Source organism: Lepisosteus platostomus, chromosome 2 (genome assembly GCF_059453375.1).
Source record: "Lepisosteus platostomus isolate fLepPlt1 chromosome 2, fLepPlt1.hap1, whole genome shotgun sequence".
Lineage (NCBI taxonomy): Eukaryota > Metazoa > Chordata > Actinopteri > Semionotiformes > Lepisosteidae > Lepisosteus > Lepisosteus platostomus.
Window position 1 is genome coordinate 59,802,906 of NC_142612.1, and position 26,398 is coordinate 59,829,303.

Here is a 26,398-nt window from a genome sequence, read left to right on the forward strand (position 1 = left end):
TAATAAAAGATACGTTCAACAAAGGTTGGAAGATAAATGAGGTTTTAAGCAAACTTTCAAGTCTCACGAACCTGATGAACAACTGGTTTTGCAGGCATAACAGAATCCGAAAAATGCCCAGACAACCAGCAATATTAAGTTGGAACTGGCATTCCCTGTGACCTGTTATTGGGGCAGGACTGGACCCCAGTTCTTAACAGCACTCATTACTGGGTATCGGACACCACTATCAGGCCAATATTCACCAAATTAGCAAATGTGAAGCAAGACACAGCTCAGTGTTGCTATCACATTTGTTCTCCCCCAATCAGCAACGCACAACCCAGTCAGTATACTCTTGACATAGTCAGCAACAGCAAAGTACAGTGTAACACAATATTCAACTATAGGAGGCGTCCTCATGTTCGTGCTCTCCAATGAAACAGTTGAAAACAATTCAATTTGTTTATTTAGAGTAACAGCTCTTCTGTAGTGGTCTTCCGCCACTGACTTTCACATTGTGTAATATACTAGCTTAAGTCTTGTATTTAGAGTCTCTGACAAATAAGGAAATAGTTAAGTGCTTGTTATATTCTTCCAAGTACAACATCTTACACCTGCAAGTTATTCACATGAATTTATTTGAAAACTGTATTTTGTAGTTCACTTATTTTAACAAATGTTCATTAAAATAAAGCCAAAATACACCACTGAGATTTACTAACTCACTATTCTACGGTATCCTCGCTGAAGCCCCATTGTAAACATGACAGTTGTGTCATGATAGTCCATGAAGTGTGCAAACTTGTTTACATTGCCTGCAACCACAAGATGTAGCTTCAGCAGTAAGAGGTGCTATTGCTTTTACTACATTAACTTTTTCTAACCAATCAATCTCCAGAAGATGACCAAACCCTCCCTACCGGAGGTACAGTAAATGGTTAAAATTATTTTATGATTCACTTTAGTCATACTGTGACATTGTTTTAGTGGATGAAGGCAAAGTTGACTTTTGCATTTAGTTAAATGGTTTCACAAAGAGACTTGCAATACATTTTAGTAATGACAATCATGTTAAATATGGTGTTACAATTTTTTATGGTTTCATTAATTCATAGTCTTAAACCACTCTACATCATCATACTGGTATACCATCCATACCCCAATACCTAATACGAAATTAAGAAGCAGCAGCCTTCCAAAACTCTACATAAAGTTGCCCTATAAAGGACAAGATTTATTCAGAGCAGTTTCAGTCCTCATCATTATTTCAAGTTAGAGGAGTAGGTCTTGCACACAAAGCACCACACAGACGAGGACCTTATTCTCAAAACTGCAGCTGAAAAGGTTTGCATAATCCCAGAAAGAGGAAGCTCTCTGAACTTTTTGCAGGGGAATGAAACAGGCATTTGACTCACTTTATCATGCTCCTTCCTGTGTCGATAATATTTGGAGGCTCAGATTGTAAAAGCCTAGCTATTAAAAGCCAATCAGGAATGTTTCAAAACACATGGGAGCCACACCTGTCAAAGACGGGTTAAAGATACTACTGTACTTCAACAGCGAAAACTGCTTAAGTATTGCAAATGCAACAGTCCTGAAAGGTGCAGACTACACCTTACAAACATATTAGGTTTGTCAGAAGCAACCATCAAAACAAGTAAAAGACTGAACTGCTCACTGCACACACTGTTACATGCCTAGTACCTATTAACTACAACTGTTACTGCTGTTGTATAAACTGTACTTCCTGCAAATTTCCTGGGATCAAGGCAAGAGATACATTTAATTGTACATAGATTGTAAATTGATATTAATTACAATCTATGCCAAAATGTGAACTGGCTAAACAATCAATGTCTGTTGTATGTAACAGTAAGTCACATATTTGCATTTGTATTTAGTTGGGCAGTGAACGTTCTGCATTTGGAAGTTCACAAACTCAACAACAGGAAGTGTTTGTATTTACATTTGACTTCACGTCTGATGGCAAGATCCCACTCCTTCAGTGGCTGCCTGCGAGTCGAAAGGAAATCCTTCTCACCGAATGCAGCAGGTCAACATCTATCCAGTGTGAACTCGCAAGTGCGCCTTGAGGTTTACAAGCTGAATGAAGGTTTTTCCACACTGTATGCACCAATACGGTGCCTCTCCCGTGTGAAGTCGCTGGTGTCTTTTAAGGTTGGACAACTGGCTGAAACTTTTCTCACAGTAGTTGCAACAGTGTGGTTTCTCCCCCGTATGAATTCGCTGGTGGGTCTTAAGGTTCACTAAGTGATTGAAGCTCTTCCCACACTGGGCACAGGAGTGTGGTTTGTCTCGGTTGTGAATCTGTTGGTGCATTTTAAGATACCGCGATCGGGTGAATCTCTTCCCACACTGGGCACACTCATAGCAGCCCTGGTGGTTTGCAGCAGACTCTGCCACGTCCTCGTCTTCAACCTGCCCGGTCCTGTGCTGTTCACCAAGCTTCTCCCTGCCCCACTCCTGCTGCCCAACAGGAGACCTTGCTCCATCTTCACAAGCAGCACTGGCTTCTACAACCCCTTGGACAAAATGTGGAGAAAAAAAATCCTATGAAAGGAGCATTAAAAATGACATTAACCGTAATATTTCTGCAGTATGCCAGAAATAAGAGGGGGTCAAACTCATTTTTTATTGTGGGCCATATTGTATTTGATTTAAATGTACTTCAAGCAGGCCATACATACCATAAATGATCAAAATACTTGGTGGAACTATTACATAACATTACTTATTTGTAGTATGTTGTTATCCTCTCTTTATAATGCAATAGGCAGCCATTATGTCTAGAATAGAAGCCAATTTATCAATTGCTTTTTTCTTTCAACCTCACCAAGTAATTTTTTGCTGATAAACATACTTCTTATTTTTAACCCCACATCAGCAAAATATGCAGCGATTGATTCAAGTGCTACAAATGCAAAGAAAATGTCCCCTGGCTGTAAAAGCCTAACAATAGAAAAAGCACTGAAATGCTGCTTTTTAAAAATTGAAATTTACATTTATTGCTGTGCTGATCAACAGTTCACAATGTTTACACATCTTAACTACTGCACTATGTTAAATAAGCTATTTATCATGAATATGCACGAGTAGTATGAATGAAAATTCAGTATTCTTAAGGTAAATTAGGAATGGTGGGGAATTTTAGACACCAGGAATTAGCAGCAAGTATTTAAATGTGTAGAAATGCTAATTTAATTATTTTATGAACTTTCTCATTACTATCAATTTTGAGGAATGAATTCTAAAACATTCTGAAAATTAATTAAGGTATTTTACTGTTGGAATTTTATTTGGATAAGAGAACACCCCCCTTACAATTGCATTTGTAAACTTGCTCAGGTATAACCAATCACCTTACAGATCACACAACAACCTAATTGGCTCCCACCTGTGATCAATTGTGGTGATTTTGATTAGTTCAGAATAAAAGCAGCTGTTTCTAGAGGATTCTGCTGCTTGGAAGTAGAATTTCAAAGCAAAGATTTCCACTATGGGTGGAAAGGTGCTTTCAAAAGAACTTTGAGATAAAAGTTGTGGAAAGGCACAAGTCAGGAGATGGGTACAAAAAGATTTCAAAGGCTTTAAGTATCCCATGGAGCACAGTCAAGACCATCACTTCCTTAAGAAGTGGAAGACGTATGGCACCACCCAGACCTTGCCTAGATCAGGCTGTCCCTCCAAACTGGATGACTGAGCAAGAAGGAGACAGATCAGAGAGGCTACCAAGAGGCCGATGGCAACTTTTACAGGTCTGCGCGGCAAAGACTTGTCATTGTGTGCATGTGACAACAATATCAAAAGCACTCCACAAATCTGGCCTGTATGGGAGGGTGGCAAGAAAAAAGCCAATCCTTAAAAAAAGCCACATCAAGTCTCATTTATGTTTTGCTAAAAAGCACCTTAAAGATTCTGTGGTTAGATGAGACCAAAATTTTAACTTTTTGGCCGGAATGCTAAACGGTACATCTGGCAAAACCCCAACACATCTTACCATCCAAAGAACACCATTCCTACAGTAAAACTGTTGTGGGTGTTTCTCTTCAGCTGGGACTGGGGCACATGCCAGGATAGAAGGGAAGATGGATGGTGCAAAATACAGGCAAAGAAAACCTGCAGCCCTCAGCCAGGAAGTTGAAAATGGGAAGATGGTTTGCCTTTCAACACGACAATGACCCAAAGCACACTGCCAAAGCAACCGTACAGTGACTGAAGGACAGGAAGGTGAATGTCTTTGAGTGGCCTAGTCAGAGCCCCGACCCATCAAAAATGTTTGGAATGACTTGAAGGAGGCAGTCCATCAACAGTCACCACTCAGTTTGACTGAACGTGAACAATTCTGTAAGGAGGAATGGGCAAATATTCCTCCCTCTAGGTGTGCAAAGTTGGTAGAGATGTATCCAAACAAACTCAAGGCTGTAATTTAAGCAAAAGGTGCTTCCACTATGTATTAACTCAGGGGGGTGTTCTCTTATCCAACCCAGTTATTCAACTTTTTTATTTTTCAGAAATTGTGCTTTATTCACTTGGATGTTGCAAGGTACAATCTGTAAATATAACTGGAAAAGGTCTGACTTGGTCTTCTTTTTGGGCTTTAGGGCAATAAAAGGTGAACATTTTGAAACGGGATGGTGACTTTCTATACCCACTTTATATATCCATCTGTAAATTACAGAATCGAAATGCAAATTTGATAAGACTTTAGCTTAGATCACCTAGAATCTATGCCCGAGTGTCAGATAAGACAGATAAGTGTGATAAGTGAACAACAGTTTGCCTTGTTTTATGATTGGTAGATGTTATAGATTTTTTAACTGGGAAACAAAACTGGCAAAAAGCAAGGTTAAAAGGACAGTGTGAAACAACAAACACACCACAAATGCTAAAGCTAAAGGAAATTTAAGCTGTTTTTTTGCACAAACTTTCAAACAAGGGTTCTGCAGTCTAAAGGTAGCTTCTTCTGTCATTAGCCAGTTGTGACAGGAATATGTAAGAGACAGGGCACAAATGGCTAATCTGTGCAAGGGTTAAGTGGATTCGGTCAGTCCGGGACTGCATGGCGTCCAGCATCAGTGACCCTGAGGTGAGAAGGTGCACCTGCAAGATGGTGATGTCATATGTCTTCCCTCTGATTCCTTATCCCACTAATGTCCAGTGTTGTGTCTGTGTGTATACATAAACATTAACCTACTCTTATACTCTAAATACCCATATTAACCAATCTGACAGCAGTGTGTCTTAAGGTATGCACAATCTTTAATCTTTTATTAATCTTAAAAATTCTAGTAGCTTATTCTTCTAAAACATAATCTGTTAAATTACCTTTCCTACTGATTTTCAGTCCTCTCTGTAGGTGACTGTTGGTCAATTTGTCCTCTGCTTTTTCGTCTTCAGTAACTAGTAAGTCAGGTCTGTGCTCCCCCATCGTCGTAGACTGTAACAGAGGAGTGTGAGGGTTTACACTCAAAGGCTCCCCAATTCTTTTCATCATTACATTTGTTTTAAAAAGAGTGCAATCTCACGCCATTGAAAGCAGAATACAAACAATCATAAAAAAAGAACTATGTGAAAATGATAAAGAAAAAAATATACTGATGGAAAAATGAAACACAACATTTTCTGGAATGAGAATACTATAGTTATAGCAGCTTATGTACTTTCACAAAAAGTTGTCAATTGGTTTTATGCCCTCTGACCAGCAATACAGCTTGTACAGTGAGGCATTGCAACTTGCCAATTACACAAAAGCTCGTTAGGTGCACTTTTACCCAGTGAGGTCCAGGTGGAAAAATGCCTGAGGTCACTTTTAAAAAGGTCTTAATTCAAAGCTGCAACAGAAAGGCCACACTTAGGCAGTTTTCTGTGCATTCCATAATGCCTGAAATGTCACCAGAAGCAAGGGAGAGGACCATTGGCGAGCTGCAGGCAGGCATGACATGTGCCAGTATTGCCAGACACTATGGAGTAAGTTGTTCCACTTTGTCCCAGCTGCAGAGAAGGTTTCAGCAGACTGGCAGGACAGATGACCATCCAAGATCCAGTCGCCCTCGAGTGACCACACCAGAACAGGACAGGCACATCAGACTGGTCCGAGAGATTGTTTCAGATCTGTCACCCCTACTGCAGACAATGCCCGCATCAGTGACAGGACAGTGAGGCTCCATGCTGCTGGCCTTAGAGCAAGGCGGCCTGTCAGAGGCCCTCTGCTCACACCTCCTAGACGTCACACCTAACTGGCTTGGGCCAGACAGAGGCTGCGATGGACTTGTCAGCAGTGGCATCAGGTCCTCTTCACGGATGAGTCACTCTTCAGCCTGTTCCACACAGACGGTAGGGCCAGAGTGTGGAGGTGGAAGTGTTGCGTTTCTTTTTTCCATTAGTATACTTTCTGCTAAAGAAGCTGCTAAAAAGGTCATCATAAACATATTCCTGTGTTGAGACTTTCACAGCAAAAAGTCTACAGCAGTAACTTTAAAATTCCTTATCTACCAATAAATAAATATTTGCTAATCTAATGCAGAAGATCTGTGGACAATAATCTAATTTAATTTAAATTTAAATGAAATTGAAAGCACATAGTTCCATCATTAAAGCCTGACAAATTGTTACATATGATTTTTAATTTACTGGGGAATTTGAAATAAAATTAAACGATCTATAGATATTTTACATCCACGGAAATGTATCCATATGCATGTTTTTTTAGAAATATGAAGCAAATTGAATTTGGATCTTTATTAAATGGTTTGGCATAATTTTGATTGCCCTTTCGGACCACAAAACACTCAAGTGACTTTGCTGCATAAGCATTAAATCACCTCTTTACCGAGATAATTTATGGGGCACAGGTGGTGAGGTGATTTGAATCTGTTTAAAGTTTAGCAAGTAAATATGGAAAAGTTCCAATATATCTTGCTCATCAAGAGAACACCACCTTTGTGACATCAGCATATTTGAGGATGGATTACAGCACACTGTCGCTTTGCCATCTGTTCCTAGCTTGGCACAACATTACAACAATCCATCAATGACAGGCCATGATCACAGGACACGCCACCTCTCCAGAATCAATGGGGAGTCCAAGTGTGATGGTCTGCTACAGACTTCAACTTGTAGTGATCGATGGACTGCATAGTGCTGCACAGATCAAGAACCTCCCCCAATGCTCTTCTTGCAAGCTCATACTGACATGACAAAGCACCTGCTGCAGTGAAAGGCTTTTCTTTTAAATGACAGAATGGAGATCTCTGCTACTCCATCTGTCTGGTGCTGAATTTTTATAACACCATTCCACAAACGAATGGGGTGGTGTCAGCTGCCTCTACCCATTTAATTACCATGCCAGGGGACTGGTTACTTGAAGAGGAGTCACCATGTTTGTGTGGGACAGTACAGAAATGCTATTGGTCATCCAGACAAGAACAAACGAATAGGAACTTCCCCTGTAATGAGGAGGCGTTTCCTCCAGACTGCTCACCTCCTCCTTAATGAAGGCAGGTTCCACCTCTGTCAAGAAAGCAGGATCCAGCTCAGAGTCGTCAGTCGCAGCCCGAGCAGCTTCCTTCCCTTTCCACTCTGCGGCGCTACGCAATTGTCTGTCAGAGACGTTCGGCACAACAGAACAAGCGTCTCCCTTCCTCCCTGCAGAGAGACACCGAACTCTGTCCTGAGCCACAGACTGAGCAGCTTAGGTCTTGGAAAAAAAAACCACACACCACTGCAACTGCTAATTCTGTGACAGACAGCATTTAATCGGGAAGGGTTTTTCTTCAACTTTACAACCGTCTGTGCAAGTCAGGTGACAGAGCAGCAGGTAGAAATATCTTGTCAAGAACGAGTAACAAAACTCTGGGAAACGGACAAGGAAAAAAAAAGTCCCACTTGCTCTCCGACATCTCCTGTCACTTTTTCTTGTGCGAAGCCCTTTAGAATCTGCCCCTTCCTTACCAACTGTTCTACGCAGCTCCTAGTCAGTCCAGACACAAATACTCTGCTGCGTGGACTATAGTGCCTCGCACTCGCCTGGCCTCCTTGCCAACACTATCCACCCACTCCAGAAGCTCACCTTGTCTTTCGCAGCCTGCCTGCTGGCTCCCTACTGCCAGCAGCAATTCAAACCACTCGTCCTCCCTACCTGCTGTCTCAGCCTCTCTGCCCCTTCCTGTTCTCGGGCTCTCACCTCTCACTACACCACCCTCCTCACCAAATGCCAAAGTTTCTGCTGTATTGGTTTAAGTTGCTAGTAAACAGAAACAATATAGAATATAGTTTGAACATCTACCTCTAAACAGCAAAATCAGAAAATAGTCTGAATGGCAATAAAAAATTACAATTGTATGAAAGTGATCTAAACTGTTAGCCTTGGGATACAGAAGCTACTTTTGCAGGTTAAAAGGCAATCATCAATCCATTTTTGACTAAATTGTTTTGGACCAGATCAAATGCCTTGATTAGCACAGACTAGCTGTTTATTCTAAATTCATTCCCTCTCAGTTCAACAAGCTATACGGATTGCATCTCAGCGACAAGAGCAAAAGTCAATTTGTTATGCATATCACCTGAAAATTCAATTCTGCCCATCACAAGAATCATATTTTTAAAGATTCTTTTATAAAGGTTGATATTTTCAGAACCAGGAAAGATTCAAAAATGACATTTCATCTGGTTTAGAAATCTTAATTAAATCCTTTGTCAAATTATATTACCCATCTGACACAACTAAAACCAATGGGCTTATTTTTAGCAATGAAAATCGTACTATGATATGCTAAATGCATTAATGAATGCCCAAGCCAGTTGGGTGTGACATCTAGGAGGTGTGAGCAGAGGGCCTCTGACAGGTCGCCTTGCTCTAAGGCCAGCAGCATGGAGCCTCACTGTCCTGTCACTGTTGCAGGCATTGTGTCTGCCGGGAGTTTCAGCAGCAATACGGGTGGCAGATCTGAAACAATCTCTCAGATGGACCAGTCTGATGTGTCTGTCCTGCTCTGGTGTGGTCACTCGAGGGCGACTTGATCTTGGAAGGTCATCTGTCCTACTGGTCTGCTGAAACCTTCTCTGCAGTTGGGGCACAGTGGAGTGGCTTACTCCATAGTGTCTGGCAATGCTGGCACATGACATGCCTGCCTGCAGCAAGCCAATGGCCCTCTCCCTTGCTTCTGGTGACATTCGAGGCATTATGGAATGCACAGAAAACTGACTAAGTGTGGCCTTTTTCTTGCAGTTTTGAATTAAGACCTTTTTAAAGGTGACCTGATCAGGCATTTTTCCACCTGGACCTCACTGGGTAAAAGTGCACCTAATGAGCTTTTGCGTGATTGGCAAGTTGCAATGCCTCACTGTACAAGCTGTATTGCTGGTCAGAGGGCTTAAAACAAATTGACAACTTTTTGTGAAGGTTATAAGCTATAACTATAGTATTCCCATGCCAGAAAATGTTGCATTTCTTTTTTCCATCAGTATAGTTCTAACGTTATTTAATCAAAAAGGTGGAGCTCCTAACAAAGGTATATTACATTAACTGAATAATTTTATTTACAATTAGGTTTCTCTGTAGCAGTACAGAAACTAGAATAGAGAGATTAAATAAAAACCTGAAAAAACTAATCCTCTCTCTCCCTGTCAGTTCTAATACCATAAGTATAGTAACAAAAGAGTGATCCCTGTAGCCAATCCCAGCAATCCCATGACATCCACCCTGACTTACCTGCTAGCGTTCCTCTGACTTCTCTACATTTTCCCTCTTCCGGATCCTGAACTCCAACACTGCGACTCCTCACACACCATGCATTCTTTCCCACTGGGATTATCCCGTACTCTTGGTGTGCTCTCAACTCCTTCTCCAGTATCCGCAACCTCATTTTCAGAGCTTCGTTCTCTCTCTTACTCTGGGCTATTTTGACGTGAAAATCGGTAAAGCTGCCTTTGACGAGTTTGGTAATTTCACAGACGGCTGCTTTTACCAGGACCTCCATAACGGCTGTGAGCTGGGTTTGGAAAGCTGTCACAGAGTCCGCCATTGTGTGGGATCCAGAGATGGCTCTTTCAGGTGTCCTCAAGAGTTCTCTCACTTCTACCACGGGGGACTGTTCTCTCGGGAGGGGTGTGGCGGCTTAGAAGAGCCCTTCCTGGGGAGGAAAGACACTCCTGTTTTTTTCTTTCCAGGAACTTTTGAAAGAAATGTTATTTTATTGCAAAGCTCGCAAGCGAATAGATCAATTAGTGTCACAATAAAACAACACACAAAGCTAACCAAGATACAACATTGTCAAACAGACAAATAGGCAAATTCACACAACACTCTGTCATAAAACTTGGTTTTAAAATCCTTAAAAATAATCAAAATGCTACATATAAAACAGAATAATACAAAAATATTAGTCATAACCCAAAGTCATGCAGCACAATGTCTAAATGATATGACTTATTGCATGCAAATACATTAATTCAGAACATAACCGTTTCTTAAGAATCATCAGAAAACCTCTGACAAAGCTTAGGTCTGACAGACTAAACATGCAGACCACACTATATGCATGAAGACAGTACAACTTCTGCAGTGTTGGGAAGCTATGTCTTGGATTTTCCACCTGATCATGGCTAGAAATTAAAAGATTGACTTCCCAACATTATAGACATAGCAATCACTTGCAATGAAAATACAAATCCACACCACATGGATTTAAAAAAATCTCAGCGCTTTTTTTTACATGACTAACATGCTTTGTTATTGAGAATCCCAATTTCTTGGAATAGTAGTGGAAATTGTTTGGCTCACAAATAGGGTGATGGCAATAAGGTCATTTAAGCATAGTGAACTTCGAATAAATGTCCTTATCAAAAAAGCGATGAAATTCTGGGCTGGCTAGTTCGGACTTTTCTAGTGGTTTCAACATCAGGCATATTTCCCATTCAACGAGACAGATGATTACGGTGCGTTACACGGTCCTAGATTTCTAATGTAGGACTGTTCTCCGGTTTGACCCTAACCACTGTACGCACTGTAACTGTTTTACAGCATGGTTTGAACTACAGATGCACCTGACAAAGGTCTGTCAAACGAAAAATGTTACAGTAATTTAAGTAGTCATACGTAGCAGCAGGTGCTGAACGAACACAAGACCACTCATACATATGTGCTGCACACGGGATCTCTGGAAATCAGCCCCTCCCCCTTATCTCTTTTGTATTGAATGGTACGATAGATACCGGACAGATTGCACAGCTGGTTTGAGTTTAAGCGCATTAAACCACGCTAAACCTTTTGCTGCTCTACATCGACTTTCAGAATGTCTAAAAATAAAAAATGCTTAACTACTAGCCAAGTCATAGTTAACCAAACGTGCGTTTAACTATCACATCTAAGCAAATAAAAGCTGATCTTATTTATGGATCTAGAACAGTATCCACAAACTTCACATTAACGTGACTACAAGAGCTATCCGGAAGGCTTGAAATGGGTTTTAGCGAGTGCTCCGCTGAATATCATAGTTTCAATTTCAGACTCAGGTTTTTGTTGATTATATATTTAATTAACAGTAAACGATCATGCAAAAGCCTTTAGAGAATATTTTAGAGATTTTGGAGTGAAGCAAACCGCAGCAGTAAATAAGAAACAAATGTTGCACAAAGAACTCACCGACAACATACGAACAGGGCCACGGCGCGCAGACGGGCACGAGCACCGAACCGGAGCCTGAATGACCGCTTGACTTACGGAAGCCTCCCAGACACAAACACAGCGAACTCCTTGCGCTCCAATGGAGGACAGGGATTGCTAAAGGTTTTCTGGCACTCCTAGTCTTCTCCATTCCTCGTCACTTTCGTTTATCGCATCGTTATCGTTTCAATTGCAATATTTTCTTACTTTTTTGAATTACTTTTAAATTGGTAGCGAGTATGGCGTTGCATAGCTGTTTAACCAAGAAAATCAATTGAGAGCAAATAACGACAACCTGTAGATTCACTTGTGCAGCAGGGCATGTACTGGAGTACAATCGCAGAATTTAATCCCTTAAAATGTTGGGGTCTCATTGCCATTTACATTCAGGCACTGTAAATTTTAATGGATTTACTTATTTTATGGAACACACAGACGGAGAATAAACGGTTTTCTGGGAATAGACGCATCTAGATCATCTGTACCCTGAAATGTGACTCTACCGATGTGCTGACACATAATCGCATCATTGTATATGATACAATCGGTCATCAAAGCTGACGAGTGCAGAAGGTCCTGTGTCTAGCAGCGCTAAGCGCAGGACGATTTAGCCCTGGAGCTAACGATCACACTTTGTTCAGTCCTCCTCCTTCAGAAGGGGATCGTGGAAAATGAGAAAATCATTTGTCGGCATCAGTGGATCCGTACTAAAGCCAGTGCAAGTAACAACAGACAGGTAATAGTTTTTATTATTAAGAGACGAACGAAAAATACAAACATGCTAAAAAGCTTGTCGCCGAGCGGACTAACCCTTTTGCGCTGCAAAACTACAAATCACACAATCCGCCTCGCTCAGCCTCGCCCGGTACTCTGACTCTCCGACTCATTGATCACCACGGCTGCGGGATCAAAGACAGGAAAACACGGAAGTCGCCACTAGCTGAAGTAGTGAAGTAAGCCTGGTAAAATATTTTTTCGTTGTTTGAAACAATAATTATATTCAAATGATTGTGTGTTTTTTTTATCAATAGGACAATAGAATCGTATTTCCTATATTCCTTCTCTGTATACAATGTTATTGTCTTGTGATTCGGTCAGTGAAAAACTCAAAATGTTTATTGCAGTTTTATTCTGTACAGTATTATAACCTTTACCAGTGTGTTTAACCCTGGTTCTAGAGGAACACTGTGTCTGCTAGTATTCACCCAAGCTTACTTGACAATTCCAATGCTAATAGTGACTTATTCGTTTACTTACTTATTTTTAGTCTTATTTAATTTTTTCTACGGTTAGTCCTACGTGATCAAGATATCTAACTTCAAGAACAAAGGTTCCATGTAGTATGGACATGCAGAACTATAAACAGCCTCTGCTCAACTTGTGGGCTTTTGATTCTAACTGAACAGCTCCCACCTGTTGATCAGTGAGGATGTAACTATCAGACACACAACATGAGCATTTTGTCCTTCTGCAGAGATACAGTTGGTTACGTTTCAGGCAGCACACCTGAATGAGGGCAGTTCTGAAACTCAGAAACTGGAACAGGCTTGATACCAATGACAAATCCCATTCCTGACATTTGAACTGAAGGCAAATTTTAGTTTACTATTTGGGGCATATTTGTACATCAGTGATTAAGATCAGTGATCAGTGATTAAGAGCTTGGCTGCTGTAAGTGATCTTTTGATGGTGAATGTATTTCCTTCTTTGGGAGAGGTTTGTGCAGAAAATCCTGCTCTGTGTTTTCCAGCGATGGCGGCAGACGGACAGTCCTTACCTTCTGCAGAGTCCAGTACGGAGCCAGAGCCCAACAACTCTGACTGCCAGCGTGTGGGAGCAGGGACAGGAAATGAGGGAAACAAACGTGAAATGTCACCAAGTGACAAGAAAGGTAAACCTGTATCATAGGAACAGGTTCTGAAGAAGAGACCTTCCTCTTTCTTTCTGTGTGCTGAGAGAGTTACAGAAATCTTGTCTTCCCCTTCTAAAATAAGATAAAATCACTTTATTGGCCATATGCAATTTCTTGCATTAGGAATGTGTCTTTTCACATACCCCAACTTGCTCTCCATGAGACACATAGACGGGGAGAGAGAGAAGCTTGGGGTCAGAGTGCAGGGTCAGCCATTTATATGGCACCCCTGGAGCAGTTGGGGTTAAGGGCCTTGCTCAGGTGTCCAACAGAGTAGGATTCATCTGCCGGCCTCAGGATTTGAACCAGCAACCTTCCAGCCACAGGTGCAGATCCTTAGCCACAGAACCACTGCTCCACCACTGTCTAAAATCTAGACAGTGTGATAAAACTGTGCTGGAGAGCAGGAGCTGATCTTTTGGTTAGTTGGAGTATTTAACTGGGGAGGGAGTGGCACTGTTTACAGTCAGTCCTCATGAGCAAAAGGGATGAAATCCTGAAAGGGAGAGAGAGAACTGCATTCACATTAGTGCTGTGATTCAGATTCCCCAAGTATCCCATCAGTCAGGCTGCCGAGGAAGAGAAGAAGAAATTTTGAACTAGCAGCAGAGGACGGCCTTTGGCACAAAGTTGCTTGATACAGGCTTGAGGCTGGGAGACAATCCACCAGGGAGTCAGCCACAGGCACAACATGGCGCGCAGGGTCTGGCTCATGCGGGAGGCTTGTACTTGTGCCACTAGAGTACAAAAACTTGGTTCATCTTGGTTGTAGGGAAGATCTATTCCTTCTCATTGCTCATACTGTTAAATTCTAGATAGAACTTTTTATCTTATCATTGTCATTTCTGTCTCGGGTGACATGCCTTTTGTATACATATATACTGTATTTGTGCACGTCTCTTATTAAAACAAGGTCCTGGAGAGCCCCAGCCCCTCAGGGTTTATAGGTACCGTCCCACAGAGAATGAAGCATTTCCCACTTCAGAATATCATCAGTTTAATGCAGTAGACACCCTCACATATGAAATCATGAACTCTTTCCAGGATCAGAGATCACCATTCCTTACTTTGCTTGAACAGTATACTTATTAAATTACTCCAAAGCATTTTTGTTAAAAAAAATAATATTTGTTTATTGTGTTCTAAAAACAATTCTCAACTACTTCAACTCTTTCTTGGGAATAGTTAACATCTACCCCCATATGTTTGTTATATTTATACGTCTATATACGTATAAAAGGAAATCCAGGTCCCAGAAGTGGGAGAGACTTTCATGACGAGGTACTTGGTGATACCCGTCCAGTGTCAGTCTCCCAGCTTTCAGGACCATGAATCAGAATCTCTTTTCCTGTGCAGCGGAGGTCTGTGATAATTAAACTGTTCATTTGCTCAGGAGTGCTTGGTTTCTGTTTGAAATCTCCAGAATGTTTTAAGTCGCCTCTAAAACAAATCCATGAAGAACTTTCGAAAGCTCGTTTTTTTTAAAGGATTGAAAAGGGTGAATAATTCCGGCAGAGCACAGCATTCATTTCGCTAGGGCAGAGTTCACCTGTAATGGAAACGTGAAGGAGGGCAAGGTTGACTGTAGATACAGCCGAGCTCACAGGCACGTCAATATACGGAGAGGCACAGCAATGCAGGTCTTAGCAGTGGATGTTTTACTGCAGTTGCAGGAAGTGATGACAGGAGGGAGGATGTCAACACAGCAGAGAAGGAAGGACTCTGCCAGTTCTTCCTGAAGGGGAAGTGTCACTTTGGGAATCGCTGCTGGAGGTCACACAGGTCAGACCAACAAACAGACACATTCATTGATTAATTCAGCTACTGACAATTATTGATTGACACGTGTATGTAACTGATTTCCTTTTTAAGCAATTTAAAAGTTCCTTCAGTTAAATTGCGATAAGACTGAAGTTATGCTTATAGGCACCTCCCATCATCTGTGTAAAGCCAATGCAGTAACTATCTGTGGATGGAACTGTACTTGAATTTCAGTCTAAATAGAAAAACTTGAGGGGGATATTTGGTCCAGGATTGACGTTTGACCCTCATGTGCAACGTATTGGAAAAAACATCATTCTTCCACCTCAGAAATATTGCCAGACTACATCCTATGTTGTTGCTAAATGTTGTTGAAAAGCTAGTTAACACTTTTATCTTCTCTCAAATCGATTCCTGTAATGCCCTACTTGTTGGGGTATCAAAATCCACACTGAACAAACTTCAGTATGTCCAGAATTCAGCAGCCTGACAAGGTCTAGTGCAAGTGATCACATTACTCCTATCCTGGAGTCCTTGCACTGGCTTCCTATCAGGTTTTGTGTTAACTTCAAAAGCCTCATGCCTCACCTATGAGGCTCTACATGGCTGGGCATCTTTGGTATCTGTCTGACTTACTATCATTGTACTCCCCATCTTGCAACCTTTGTTCTTCCAATTCTGTCTGTCCTGTCTGACAATCTCCTGTCTGTCCCATGTAGATACTATGGGCATCAGGGCCTTCTCCTGCAATGAACCAAAACTCTGGAATTATATCCCAAAATATATCAGAGAGTCACCTTTCCTGAGCCCTCAAGACTTCAAATCAAGACTTCTTCTTTAGAAGGGCTTGTATTTAACCAGTTCTGCATCTGCCCCATTGCTTTCCAACTGTATTCCAGACCCTTTTTGTAACTGTCGTCCTGCTGTCTCCTCACATCGTGTATTTTTTCTTTCTATAAAACGCTTTGAGAAGACACTTCTAAAGGCACTATATAAAATTAAGATGATTATTATTACTACTACTATGACTGACTACACACTATATGACTGGCACATTGGCTGACTGACATCTTCTTGGGATGCTATTCATGATTTAACCCCCCTTTGCAGCCACCCTCAATTTGAAAACTTGTAACTTGAAAAAACATCTGTGAGTAACAGACTTACCAAACAGAAAAATAAGATGTTGTAAAGGGCATTGGTTGACATTTTTTCTGAAAAATGCTCCCTGAGAGGAGTAAAACAGAGTGTGGGGAACAAATAGAAAAGGTTAATAGCACTGATACACCTAATGGACCCAGGGCATGAAAAATGAAGTCTTAAAAAGGAAATATTAACATTTTATTTTCCTCAAAACTCATTTGAACCACTGGAATTGTTGTGGAAGTATGTTGGGCTTGAGGGTGGGAGGCAGAGTGACTCTGTCAGACGCTTTTGAGAAAGTTCTACAGAAAGGATTCTCATATTAGGGATGATAGGCTTTTCAGGGAATGTTTGTGTTTGGATTGGGAACAGATGGATAAAGAATATAGAATCCAGATACAGTAAGAAGAGAATGCTCCAATTTGGATGATACAATTTAATTACCACAGGGTTTTGTACCAGAACTGCTCTTCCAAATTTATATAATTGATTTAGATGCTGATGTGAAATAGTAAACTACTGCAATGGACTGACGTCCCATCCATCCTGCCTTGCGCCCTTTGCTTGCTGGGATAGAGTCCAGCTCTCCCATGACCCTGTACTAGATAAAGCAGTTAGAAGATGGATGGACGTAATCAGTAAACTAGTCACATTTGCAGACAGTATCAGTAAGAGAAGTAAGAGAAAAGTGCAAAGAGCAACAGATCTACAGTAAAGTAAAAATAAAAGAGTATTTGACATGTAGTGACAATTGAGGTCATTTACACATTGTTGCAACAGTGTCTAGGGTGCTGGACTCCTAACTGTAAGGTTGTGCGTTCAAACCCCAGGTGAGACACTGCTGTTCTACCCTTGAGTGAGGTACTGTTCTGATGTGAATCTATGTACAAGACCAAGCTGTATAAATGGGTGCAAATGTTAGTCACTTTGGATAAAAGTGTCAGCCAAATGCATTCATTTTATCATTAACATAAGCAGACAGTAATGTATTCAGTTGTCTCCTTTTTCTTTTCCAAGGTCGTTCTTTCACCTTTTCACCAATCCTAGAGGAAAGCTGGATAAGAACGAGCTCAGGGCAGAGCGGGTCTCTGGGGTTCTGTCTTTCCTTCGGCTGGAGTGCATGTGTTGATTGAACAGCTCCTCCCACCCCCTCTCCACAGCATCCCGTCCACACCGCCCGAGGGTCCGAGGGGCAGCGCGGGTGGAGAAGAAGACGAGCCCCTGCCGAAGGGCAGGACGGGGAAAGGCGGGGGCGGGGGGAGAGGGCAGCAGAGAGAGCCGGAGAGCGGCGGGGCACAAGGAAAGAAACCCTCCATGAGAACGGCCGACGACGTCATTAGCCGTATTTTATGGGACCCCTCCGTTGATCCCTCCCAGTTCGGGGTCGGCTACCTCGACCGCTTCCTTGGGGTCCTTGAACGCCCCTTCTCTGACTTTTCATGGGATGCAGATCTGTGCAGCTCAGACTGCGCGGAGGAGTTAGCCCTTCCCAGGCACAGGATACAGTATTTCACCTACAGGGGGGCTCGTGTGTGGGACAGGAGGAGCAGACTGGACGGGGTGTTTGGGTCAACTGGGGGTCCCCTCTGCCCCCCGTTTGGGAATGAAGCTACAGGTGAGCAGTGGGCAGAAAGTGAAATGGGCTTCGTTTTGGGTGTTTTTGTAATATGCACATCTTTCTCTTAACCTCTCTCTTGCCTGCCGCTGTACATTTTACTTTCTTTCTGCCTGTCCCAGAAGATGAAAATAAGAAGGGAGAATTTGAGTGCATGGGCCCCTGTGTCTGTGTCGGTGTACCCCTGACCAAATATGTCTCCTTGGCTTGCTGTGCTCCATTCATCTCTTGTCACTTCTTTGTCAGTTGAGGCTGTGATTTAAGCATCTCAATATACCTCCACAGAGGCTGGCCAACCGCAAGCAGGAAGTAGCCACCCAGCCACGGCATGTGACCAGGATGAAGCAGGAAATGACCCACAGGAAGCAGGGAATGATGGTCAGCCGAGGCCTAGCCAGCAGCATGAAATGGGAGATTTCCCACAAAGTGCTCAAGGAACAGAAGAACAAGTACAAACAAGAGGTCCTTCTAGCCCATCTGGTACTTAGTACTCAATTGATTTCAGGATGGCCTGGGTATCTGCTTCAACGACATGGTTGAGAATCTTTTTTCTAGATTCCCATAACCCACAAAGGGGAAATAAGAAGCAAGATACTGTAGCATCCCTGATCTCTTAAGTTAAAATAATTTAGAAGCACCTCCCCTATTCCTCTGCTCAGAAACTTATATAAACTATTCTGTTTCTTTCACTAAAGCAAGCTGTTCTGTAAAAGGAATAATTCATTTCATGGTGTGAAGGTTAATAGTTCTCGTGGAAGCTTCAGTGAGATGTCTGTCCTCTTGGGTCCTCTTTACAAGGATATAACCTACACTACAGTCCAAATGTTTACACTAAGATGAAGAATACTATATATATGTCACCCTTTGAGCAATATAAAGAAGAGCATGTATGCACTAAATTTATAATCATCCTTAAGAAATCAGCTTCATTTATATAAAGGAAATATTTCTAGATTTTCATTTCAAAATGACTTGTATCATTGGGAGTATATGTGTGAATGGTTTATTTAAAATGGCAAATACTGTATGAATTTATATCAAAATTAAAATGTTAAATATTTTAGATTATTGTGTTTCTTAAAATAATTGCATTATAGCTGACAGATATGGTATCTATGCATGGGGGTTTTACATAAGAACCATTTTCTTTGTCAAACGTATACACAGGTATACAAGAACCACAGAATGCCTGTGTAAATAATTCTCAAAAAGATCCCTTCAGCCATTTTCTCTCTGGCATATATCGGTAGCAATGAAAATAATTTCTAGCATATATAATTCATTCATGACTGGATGAGCAGATAGAGAAGGGTTAATACAGACATTGTGGGGCTTTTCCCCTTAATCCATTCTAACTAGGGTAAGGACTCTTGTTCTTTTGACAGTTTTCACATCATGCTTTCATATGTTGATTTCATTATGGTATAAATAATTCCTTTTTGATAATTCCTCCTACAACTGTTTACTTATGGTATTCCTTCAACTCAGTCATTTTCGAACTGGTTTATCCAGTACAGGGTTGTGGGGGAGCCAGAGCCTATCCCAGCAAGCAATGGGTCTAAAACAGATCTGCACCCTAGACAGGAGGCCAGTCCATCACAGGCACACGCAGCCATAAAAACACACACACTCACACAAGGGCCAATTTCCCCTGAAGCCAAATCACCTACCAGTGTCTGTGAGGGAGGAGTCCTGGGAACGGCTTCCAGTCTTGTCTGTCTGTTTACAGGCCTTGAATTGGACCAAACATATCTGCATGAAATGAAATGTTAATCCAGAAACACTAAACAGGGATGGGGATGTAATGCACTGAGAAATGCTTCTCAACTGCAAGAAACATTTCTAGAGCAAAGGTCTGGATATAGTATTTTTACTATTGTACTATTTTGACTATATTAGTACCTAAATAAGACCCTTTCAAAAACTAGAATGGAAGAGGAATAAAAGGCAGATATAGAGGGAACGGAGTCAAAAACAGAACCCAGGGTAAAGACAAAATGTCAAAGGGCCAGGTTATTAAACCAAAATGCCAGACGTATTACATTACTACATTAGCATTACAGCATTCAGCATTAGCAGAATTTATGTTGCCATCGGTATCAATGAAACATGGTGACAAATATAACATTCGTGGTGAAGGTGTGGCACTACACGGCATGAACATTTGAGACAATCAGCTTAGATGATTCAAAGGCCTCAATAACTTCATAGGTTAGGCTTTCAATAAACCAATCCAAGGGCTCAGTGTTAGAAGTTTGCTACGAGCCACCAAATTCAGCCATCAATTACAGTGCAGGCTTATATCATGAAATCAGGGACATGTTTATAAAGAAAGAAGCGCTCATTATAGGAGATTTTTACTTTCCATAGATTGGATAAAACCATTGGGACAGCATCTGAAATTGAGGAAGACATCCATGAAATAAAATTCCATTTATGTTGGAATGTCATTTTACATTAAGTACAGAGCTTAAATAATGGGTTACGGTACATTTCACATTAACATTTCATTTAGAACTTTGTGTATATGTTTGGTCATCACAATGCAAAAACCATATGCATATTCTGCTTTGGAATAATTCCTGAGAAGAGCGACCAGATACATTTTCAAGAGTAAAGGAATGACAGGCTAAGGTGAATCTTTTTAGCCCCAAACAAAAACTATGAAAGGATCAGATTCAAGCCTTTCAAAATCCTCACAGTCAAAACCAGTGGACAGAATCAACAGTGAAACGTGAACACCAGGACACAAATAGAAAGTAAAGGGAAATACACATAAAACTTAAGTGGAGAATAATTTTATACAGGGTTGGAATATGGACTAATCCAAGCAGCCATGTAATGGAAGCCAATACCGTTTCTGGAATCTTGCAAGAAACAGCAGGATGTGATCCTATGATCAATTAACTACTAGCAACCTAATGAGCAAGATGGACGGAATGGCTTTCTTCTGTTTTTTGTTCTTTTTTGTCCTAGAACTATTGGGGGCATGGGATTTGGGGGGTAAGGTCCTTTCCCCTGTATTTTGTTTGTGGTTCCATGGGATTGTAGATGAACCTGAACACACTGAGGATCTGGAAGGGAGTCCATCTACCACTAGGTGGAGCTTTTATAGTTAGACCCAGCGGTGAGCATACAGTACATTCCTGCCTCCTTGTCCTTCTGAACTTACACAAGCATGTACTGTGCAAGAGCTACAGTATGGAAATTCATAAACCCTTGTAAACAGGGCTGTATTTCAAAGGTTTAGGAGGGGAAGGTTGTAAAAGTGAAGTCATGTAAACACCTTTATCTTCTGATAAAGTAATTCACTAGAACGTGTTGCCTCAATTGTTTAGAAAACTGTTCCATAGTAATCACCACAAATCTTGGAAGAAAATAATTTTCAAAAGGAATTCATGTAAACATACGTGCTTATTGTACTAAAAAGACCTATAAAGTAGATTAGGGTTTATACAGCTAATCTTCCTTAACTCAAGAACCTACAGTATGTGTTCCTCAATCATTTTCTTAAAATCATGTTTGTCTATGTTCCCCCAACACCCACAAATATTTAGGGAGAGATGACGTATACATCCATATATTTTCATTAGAATATACAGGAAATCTGTACGACAATAATTAAAGATAAAAAAATGTCCATGATTCCCTGCTGCACTTTGACCAGATTGCTCATTAACAGTTTGCACTTATATTAACAAGAAGCCAGAGGAGCCTTAGTACTAGTTGTTTCACACAGTATTAATAGTGCGAGGTCAATTCAAAGGAAGTCTGAAGCCACCATGGAGACATTGAAGAGGTTACAGTCAGGCTGGTGGTTTCCTACTGTGGTCCTATGTGTATATGGATTCTTCACCACAGTGAAACCAATAGAGCCATTTCTGACTCCATATCTCACAGGACCAGATAAAAACCTAACAACAGAAGAGGTACAGTAAGCCTGCGTGAGTTCTCTACTGAAAAGTGTATAAGGTATTTGTAAGCTTTATGTATGTACAGTTCTCATTTAAAAAAAAACTTTGTGAAACAAAGTTTACGTTTTTATGATATACTGTAAGTACAATTAAAGCTAAGTTGCAACAGATCATTAGACTTCTAAAACTTCATATGTTTGAGGTGTTAATTTTGAGGTGGTCTCCTGTAATATCCTTATCAAGCAAAAGAAAAAAGTGAAGAAGTTAAAAGATTCACACCCTGGAATGAAATCTCTTTTATGTGAAAGATTTGCTATGCAAATACAATTTTATTTCTAGATGTTTTAGAGCTTTTTTCAACAGGCAGGGGTAAATTAAATTGAGTGCAGGCGTTAGTCCTTTTAAAAGAATGAGGGGAACAAGTCGTGTGTGGTGTTTTAGGACTGACTGATAAAAGTTCAGTATCTGTTCTATTCATGTGTCTGGATTGCTGTTGCATGCAGAACTGTAAACTACATGTTATACCAACTTTAGTAAGTTGGTATGGACTTTGCTATAGACCTTAGTAACTTCTTCTGCCTACTGTTTATCGACCGTGAATATCCTGCAGAAGAAAGATGGGCATTCAATAAACCCATCTGATCATGCCTATCAATGCAGGTGACAGGATGACTTAGTGGAAGGACTGTCATGTCATATTTCAGTCTGCTTAGGACCACAATAGCTTTGGTCTTAGTTGAGGAAATACTAAAAAAAAAACATCATTCTAATTCACAATGTCTGTTTCAGGTAACAAATAAAGTTCTTCCAGTGTGGACATACTCCTATTTGATTGTCCTGATCCCAGCGTTCCTGGCAACTGACTATCTACGATATAAACCAGTTATCATTTTACAAGGGCTCAACTTGATTATTACAACGTTAATGCTCTTGTGGGCTGAAGGAGTGCTGGCTATGCAGTTTATGGAGTTCTTCTACGGAATGGTAACTGCCATGGATGTGGCATACTTCTCCTACATCTACAGTGTCGTAGAATTGGAGCACTACCAGAAGGTGACCAGCTACTGCAGGAGTGTACAGCTTGTTGGTTACACTGTAGGCTCAGTGCTGGGTCAGGTCTTGGTTACTTTCAGTCTCATGTCTTATTTTTACATCCTCGTCATGACACTAGTCTTCATATGCATCGCTCTCCTTTCCTCCTGTTTCCTGCCCATGCCAAAGAGAAGCATGTTCTTCCACCGGAAGGAGACTCTTCAGGATGGAGGACAGACTCAGGCACCTTCATCCCAGCTCAGTGACCCAGACACTCCTGAGGGGGCTTGTCAAACCGACGTGGGTGGGACAGTCCTCTCCAACGGCAAACACAAGGAAAATAAACACGGTTTTGTCAGCATCCTTGCACAGCTGTGGTTCGACTTCCTTCAGTGCTATTCTACAAAGCAGCTGGTTTACTGGTCACTGTGGTGGGCCTTGGCTACATGTGGATACAATCAAACAGTGAACTATGTACAGGTGCTGTGGGAACATATAGAACCCTCTCAGAATTTCACAGCATACAACGGAGGTGTGGAAGCAGTTTCAAGTCTCTTCGGTATGAATTTTATAATTGTATTACAGTACATGTTCAAAACAAACAAAACAGAATACATATGGGTAACCTCATAGCTCATATTTTCCACCCTCAGACATTCATCCAATCACATTAGGACCAATGAAGGAAATTCCCTTTGATTACAACAATGGCTAAAATAAATTATTCTTTTACAGACATTTTTTTATCAGTTTAATCCATTAATGTTAAACAGCCTTACATTGCCTTTATTAAATCATATATTAGTTTACTAAGTCTTCTGAATAATTTTGGAGGCTAACGATATTGGCCCTACTTGTGTAAATAAATGTTTAGGACACTGAATGCTGTATTACATATTAGGTGATCACTACTGGTTCGTAGGGGCTTGCATGAAATGTGATTTGATTCCGTTTCTTCGGAAAATTTACTTGGGGTTTTTAGTAAACTACGTTTCAAAGACGGCATCAATGGATTCTTAATGGCCTTGTTTTCTATCTGCAGGAGCAGCTTCAGCCTATGCCATTGGCTTCACAGAAGTAGATTGGACCGTTTGGGGGGAACTGGCCTTAGGCTTATTCTCTGCCCTCAGTGCTGCTGCCCTGTACCTCATGACATTCACCGACATCATATGGGTTTGCTACACAGGCTACACCGTGTTTAAGACCTTGTACATGCTGCTCATAACCATAGCCATGTAAGGGTGTGGAATATCAACTCTTTCAACACAGTACAAAATAAGAACAAAGATTAAAAGGGTGGCCTAGTGGTTAGCATTGCTGCCTTGCAGCACTGGGGCCGTTCCTGGGGTACTGTCTGCATGGAGTTTGTATGTTTGCCCTGCATTTCTGTGCATTACCTCTAGGTGCTTAAACTAATTCCCACAGTCCAAAGACATGCTGGTACAGTAGGTTAATTTGTTTCTGGTAAAACCTGGCTTGGTGTGGGTGTGGGTGTGGGTGTGGGTGTGTACCCTGCGATGGTCTGGCATCCCATCCAGGGTGTATCCTGCCTTGTGTCTGTTGCTTGCTGGGATAGGCTCTTGGCCTCCATGAGCCTGAAGTGGATGAGCAGTTATTGAAAATAACATGAGGGTGATGTAAAGAAAGTTTTCACAGGAGAGGAAATAATTTTGCCCTTCTGACGTTCGGAACTAATTGAGGAACTCAATCAGTTTCTAGCTGTTTGTAGAAGAAGCCAGGATATTAGCTTTAACAACACGGCTGGGGACCCCCCAGAGCTCTCCATGATCAAAATCAGTCCCCTGTACTTAAATGCACTTCTGTGTAGCCTCTGAAAACAAAATCACATTTCTCAGTGCCTCTGTGAATGTTACTGGGATTACATATACTGGGATTAAATATAAAAAGGTAAAAAAATCCTATTAACCCAAAAAGTAATGGCAAAATTGAATAAATATAATGAACTGTTTGGTGAAAGCTGTGCTAATCAGAATTGAAAATGAATCTTAATGTTGTTTTAAACGAGCTTACCCTTTAACACGCATATGAATCCTTACCTTCTTAGGTTTCAGATTGCTGCTCACCTATCAATGGAACGATACGCTTTAGTCTTTGGAGCAAACAACTTTGGCGCTTTAGTTCTTCAGACCATTGTAACGGTCATTGTTGTGGATTCCAGAGGTCTGGGTTTGGACATTATTCCACAGGTATTTATTTCCATTTCATATCCAGCTCACAGTTAATACAATGACCAAGTTCTTCAGTTAAGCTCATGTTCATTAACTGCACTAAAGCACAGAAAAGGAAAAGCAGGAGCACAAAAGCTCTATGATTTTCTCTGTATTTAATTTTGACAGGACTATTAAAAGTAATTCATTGCAAAAGGTAGAAATTATATATAATTAATCATGCAATACAGCACATAACATGTAGCGTAGCATATCTAAAAACTATTAACATTTAAAGAAGACCAATTAATAGATATGTAATGGTTATATAAATTAAAAATCTTTCCAAAAAGCGTTAGCAAAGAAAATTCAAAGGCACAGATTTGACTTGGAGATGAGCTGCTGAGTGTTTCTTAATGTTTTCAAAAATTAATCTAGGTTTTTCAACACTGAAAGTCCCTAATTGTTTTACCTTTCAGTTTATCATTTACGGAAGCTATTTTGCAGCTATTGCTGCCCTGTTTCTCTTGAGAGGGATATACACTCTGGTTCACGAAAGAAGAAAACGCAAAATGGAGGAGGTGCCCAAACCCAACCAAGGATGGGATGCTGAAGACCTCGATGGGGACAACATTCTGGCACAGAGATTCTGATGCACGGGGTGTGGAACGTTGTCTATACTGCTATAACTGATGCATAGAAAGAACTTTCCTCTTAAAACAGGAAAAGGCAGGTTTTTGAAATGCTTAGTTGTGTTCTGATCTGGTGACTGAGAAGACCATGACATATGGATGATAGCGTCACCTTCATCAAGCTGTATTTTGTCCTCATGAATACCATCCTCCTGGCAGAAATGAAATGTTGCAACATCTGGTGAAGATACCTCAGTACCATTAAGTATTGATTAGCATTGACCTTGCCTTCTAAGAGAATGTGTGCACCTAAACCAGCACCCTTCAACATTATGGAACCACACATGTACTCATCCATTTGTGGAGAACATGGTGAAGGATGATATACCTTGATCAGATCACATTTTGCAGTAGTCCATTGCTTGAGCTGTTTCACCCTTGGACTTGCAAACATGCATTTATTGATGAGCAGGTTGTGCACTGCAGCCTCACTATGGTATCCCCCTCTCATTTTAATTATTTGAAGAAACTAGGTTCAGGTTGAAAGTTGCTTGCT

General features: G+C 41.0%; 3 protein-coding genes across 7 annotated transcripts; 2 read left to right on the forward strand and 1 right to left on the reverse strand.

Moving 5' to 3' along the window:
• Positions 1 to 430: 430 nt before the first annotated feature.
• On the reverse strand, positions 431 to 12,499 carry LOC148676652 (uncharacterized). Of its 2 annotated transcripts, none has more exons than XM_088610446.1 (5): positions 12,476 to 12,499; positions 9,713 to 10,133; positions 7,484 to 7,647; positions 5,329 to 5,440; positions 431 to 2,525 (listed from the first exon to the last, which is right to left on the reverse strand). In XM_088610446.1, the coding sequence occupies exons 2-5, from the start codon at positions 10,023 to 10,025 to the stop codon at positions 2,044 to 2,046; spliced, it is 1,071 nt and encodes a 356-aa protein (XP_088466572.1). In that variant the 5' UTR covers positions 10,026 to 10,133; positions 12,476 to 12,499; the 3' UTR covers positions 431 to 2,043. The 2 variants fall into 2 exon arrangements, with proteins under 2 accessions (XP_088466572.1, XP_088466564.1); XM_088610438.1 differs by lacking the exon at positions 12,476 to 12,499 and adding an exon at positions 11,645 to 11,816.
• Positions 12,413 to 19,159, forward strand: leng9 (leukocyte receptor cluster (LRC) member 9). 3 transcript variants are annotated; one of them, XM_088610474.1, is made up of 5 exons: positions 12,413 to 12,627; positions 13,416 to 13,556; positions 15,251 to 15,359; positions 17,642 to 18,096; positions 18,382 to 19,159. In XM_088610474.1, the coding sequence occupies exons 2-5, from the start codon at positions 13,418 to 13,420 to the stop codon at positions 18,582 to 18,584; spliced, it is 906 nt and encodes a 301-aa protein (XP_088466600.1). In that variant the 5' UTR covers positions 12,413 to 12,627; positions 13,416 to 13,417; the 3' UTR covers positions 18,585 to 19,159. The 3 variants fall into 3 exon arrangements, with proteins under 3 accessions (XP_088466600.1, XP_088466583.1, XP_088466593.1); XM_088610457.1 differs by having other exon boundaries at positions 12,417 to 12,627; positions 15,245 to 15,359; XM_088610467.1 differs by having other exon boundaries at positions 12,417 to 12,618; positions 15,245 to 15,359.
• A 2,618-nt stretch (positions 19,160 to 21,777) lies between these two features.
• Positions 21,778 to 26,106, forward strand: slc19a3a (solute carrier family 19 member 3a). Of its 2 annotated transcripts, none has more exons than XM_088610491.1 (5): positions 21,778 to 22,025; positions 22,800 to 23,601; positions 24,085 to 24,277; positions 25,108 to 25,249; positions 25,690 to 26,106. In XM_088610491.1, exons 1-5 carry the CDS (start codon positions 21,879 to 21,881, stop codon positions 25,861 to 25,863), a joined length of 1,458 nt encoding a protein of 485 aa, XP_088466617.1. In that variant the 5' UTR covers positions 21,778 to 21,878; the 3' UTR covers positions 25,864 to 26,106. The 2 variants fall into 2 exon arrangements, with proteins under 2 accessions (XP_088466617.1, XP_088466627.1); XM_088610501.1 differs by having other exon boundaries at positions 21,935 to 22,068.
• Positions 26,107 to 26,398: the final 292 nt, after the last annotated feature.

What these genes read in the sequence shown, in the direction of transcription:
- leng9 (XM_088610457.1), top strand. Translation starts at nt 13,418, where the DNA reads ATGGCGGCAGACGGACAGTCCTTACCTTCTGCAGAGTCCAGTACGGAG. An exon ending in GTCACCAAGTGACAAGAAAG is followed by an intron (nt 13,557 to 15,244) that starts GTAAACCTGTAT and finishes GTTTTACTGCAG; the next exon opens with TTGCAGGAAGTGATGACAGG. An exon ending in CGCTGCTGGAGGTCACACAG is followed by an intron (nt 15,360 to 17,641) that starts GTCAGACCAACA and finishes CCCTCTCCACAG; the next exon opens with CATCCCGTCCACACCGCCCG.
- LOC148676652 (XM_088610446.1), bottom strand. Translation starts at nt 10,025, where the DNA reads ATGGCGGACTCTGTGACAGCTTTCCAAACCCAGCTCACAGCCGTTATG. An exon ending in AGTCAGAGGAACGCTAGCAG is followed by an intron (nt 7,648 to 9,712) that starts GTAAGTCAGGGT and finishes GTCTCTCTGCAG; the next exon opens with GGAGGAAGGGAGACGCTTGT. An exon ending in ACTGAAAATCAGTAGGAAAG is followed by an intron (nt 2,526 to 5,328) that starts GTAATTTAACAG and finishes ATTTTGTCCAAG; the next exon opens with GGGTTGTAGAAGCCAGTGCT.
- slc19a3a (XM_088610491.1), top strand. Translation starts at nt 21,879, where the DNA reads ATGGAGACATTGAAGAGGTTACAGTCAGGCTGGTGGTTTCCTACTGTG. An exon ending in AAAACCTAACAACAGAAGAG is followed by an intron (nt 22,026 to 22,799) that starts GTACAGTAAGCC and finishes TGTCTGTTTCAG; the next exon opens with GTAACAAATAAAGTTCTTCC. An exon ending in CTGCTCATAACCATAGCCAT is followed by an intron (nt 24,278 to 25,107) that starts GTAAGGGTGTGG and finishes TTACCTTCTTAG; the next exon opens with GTTTCAGATTGCTGCTCACC.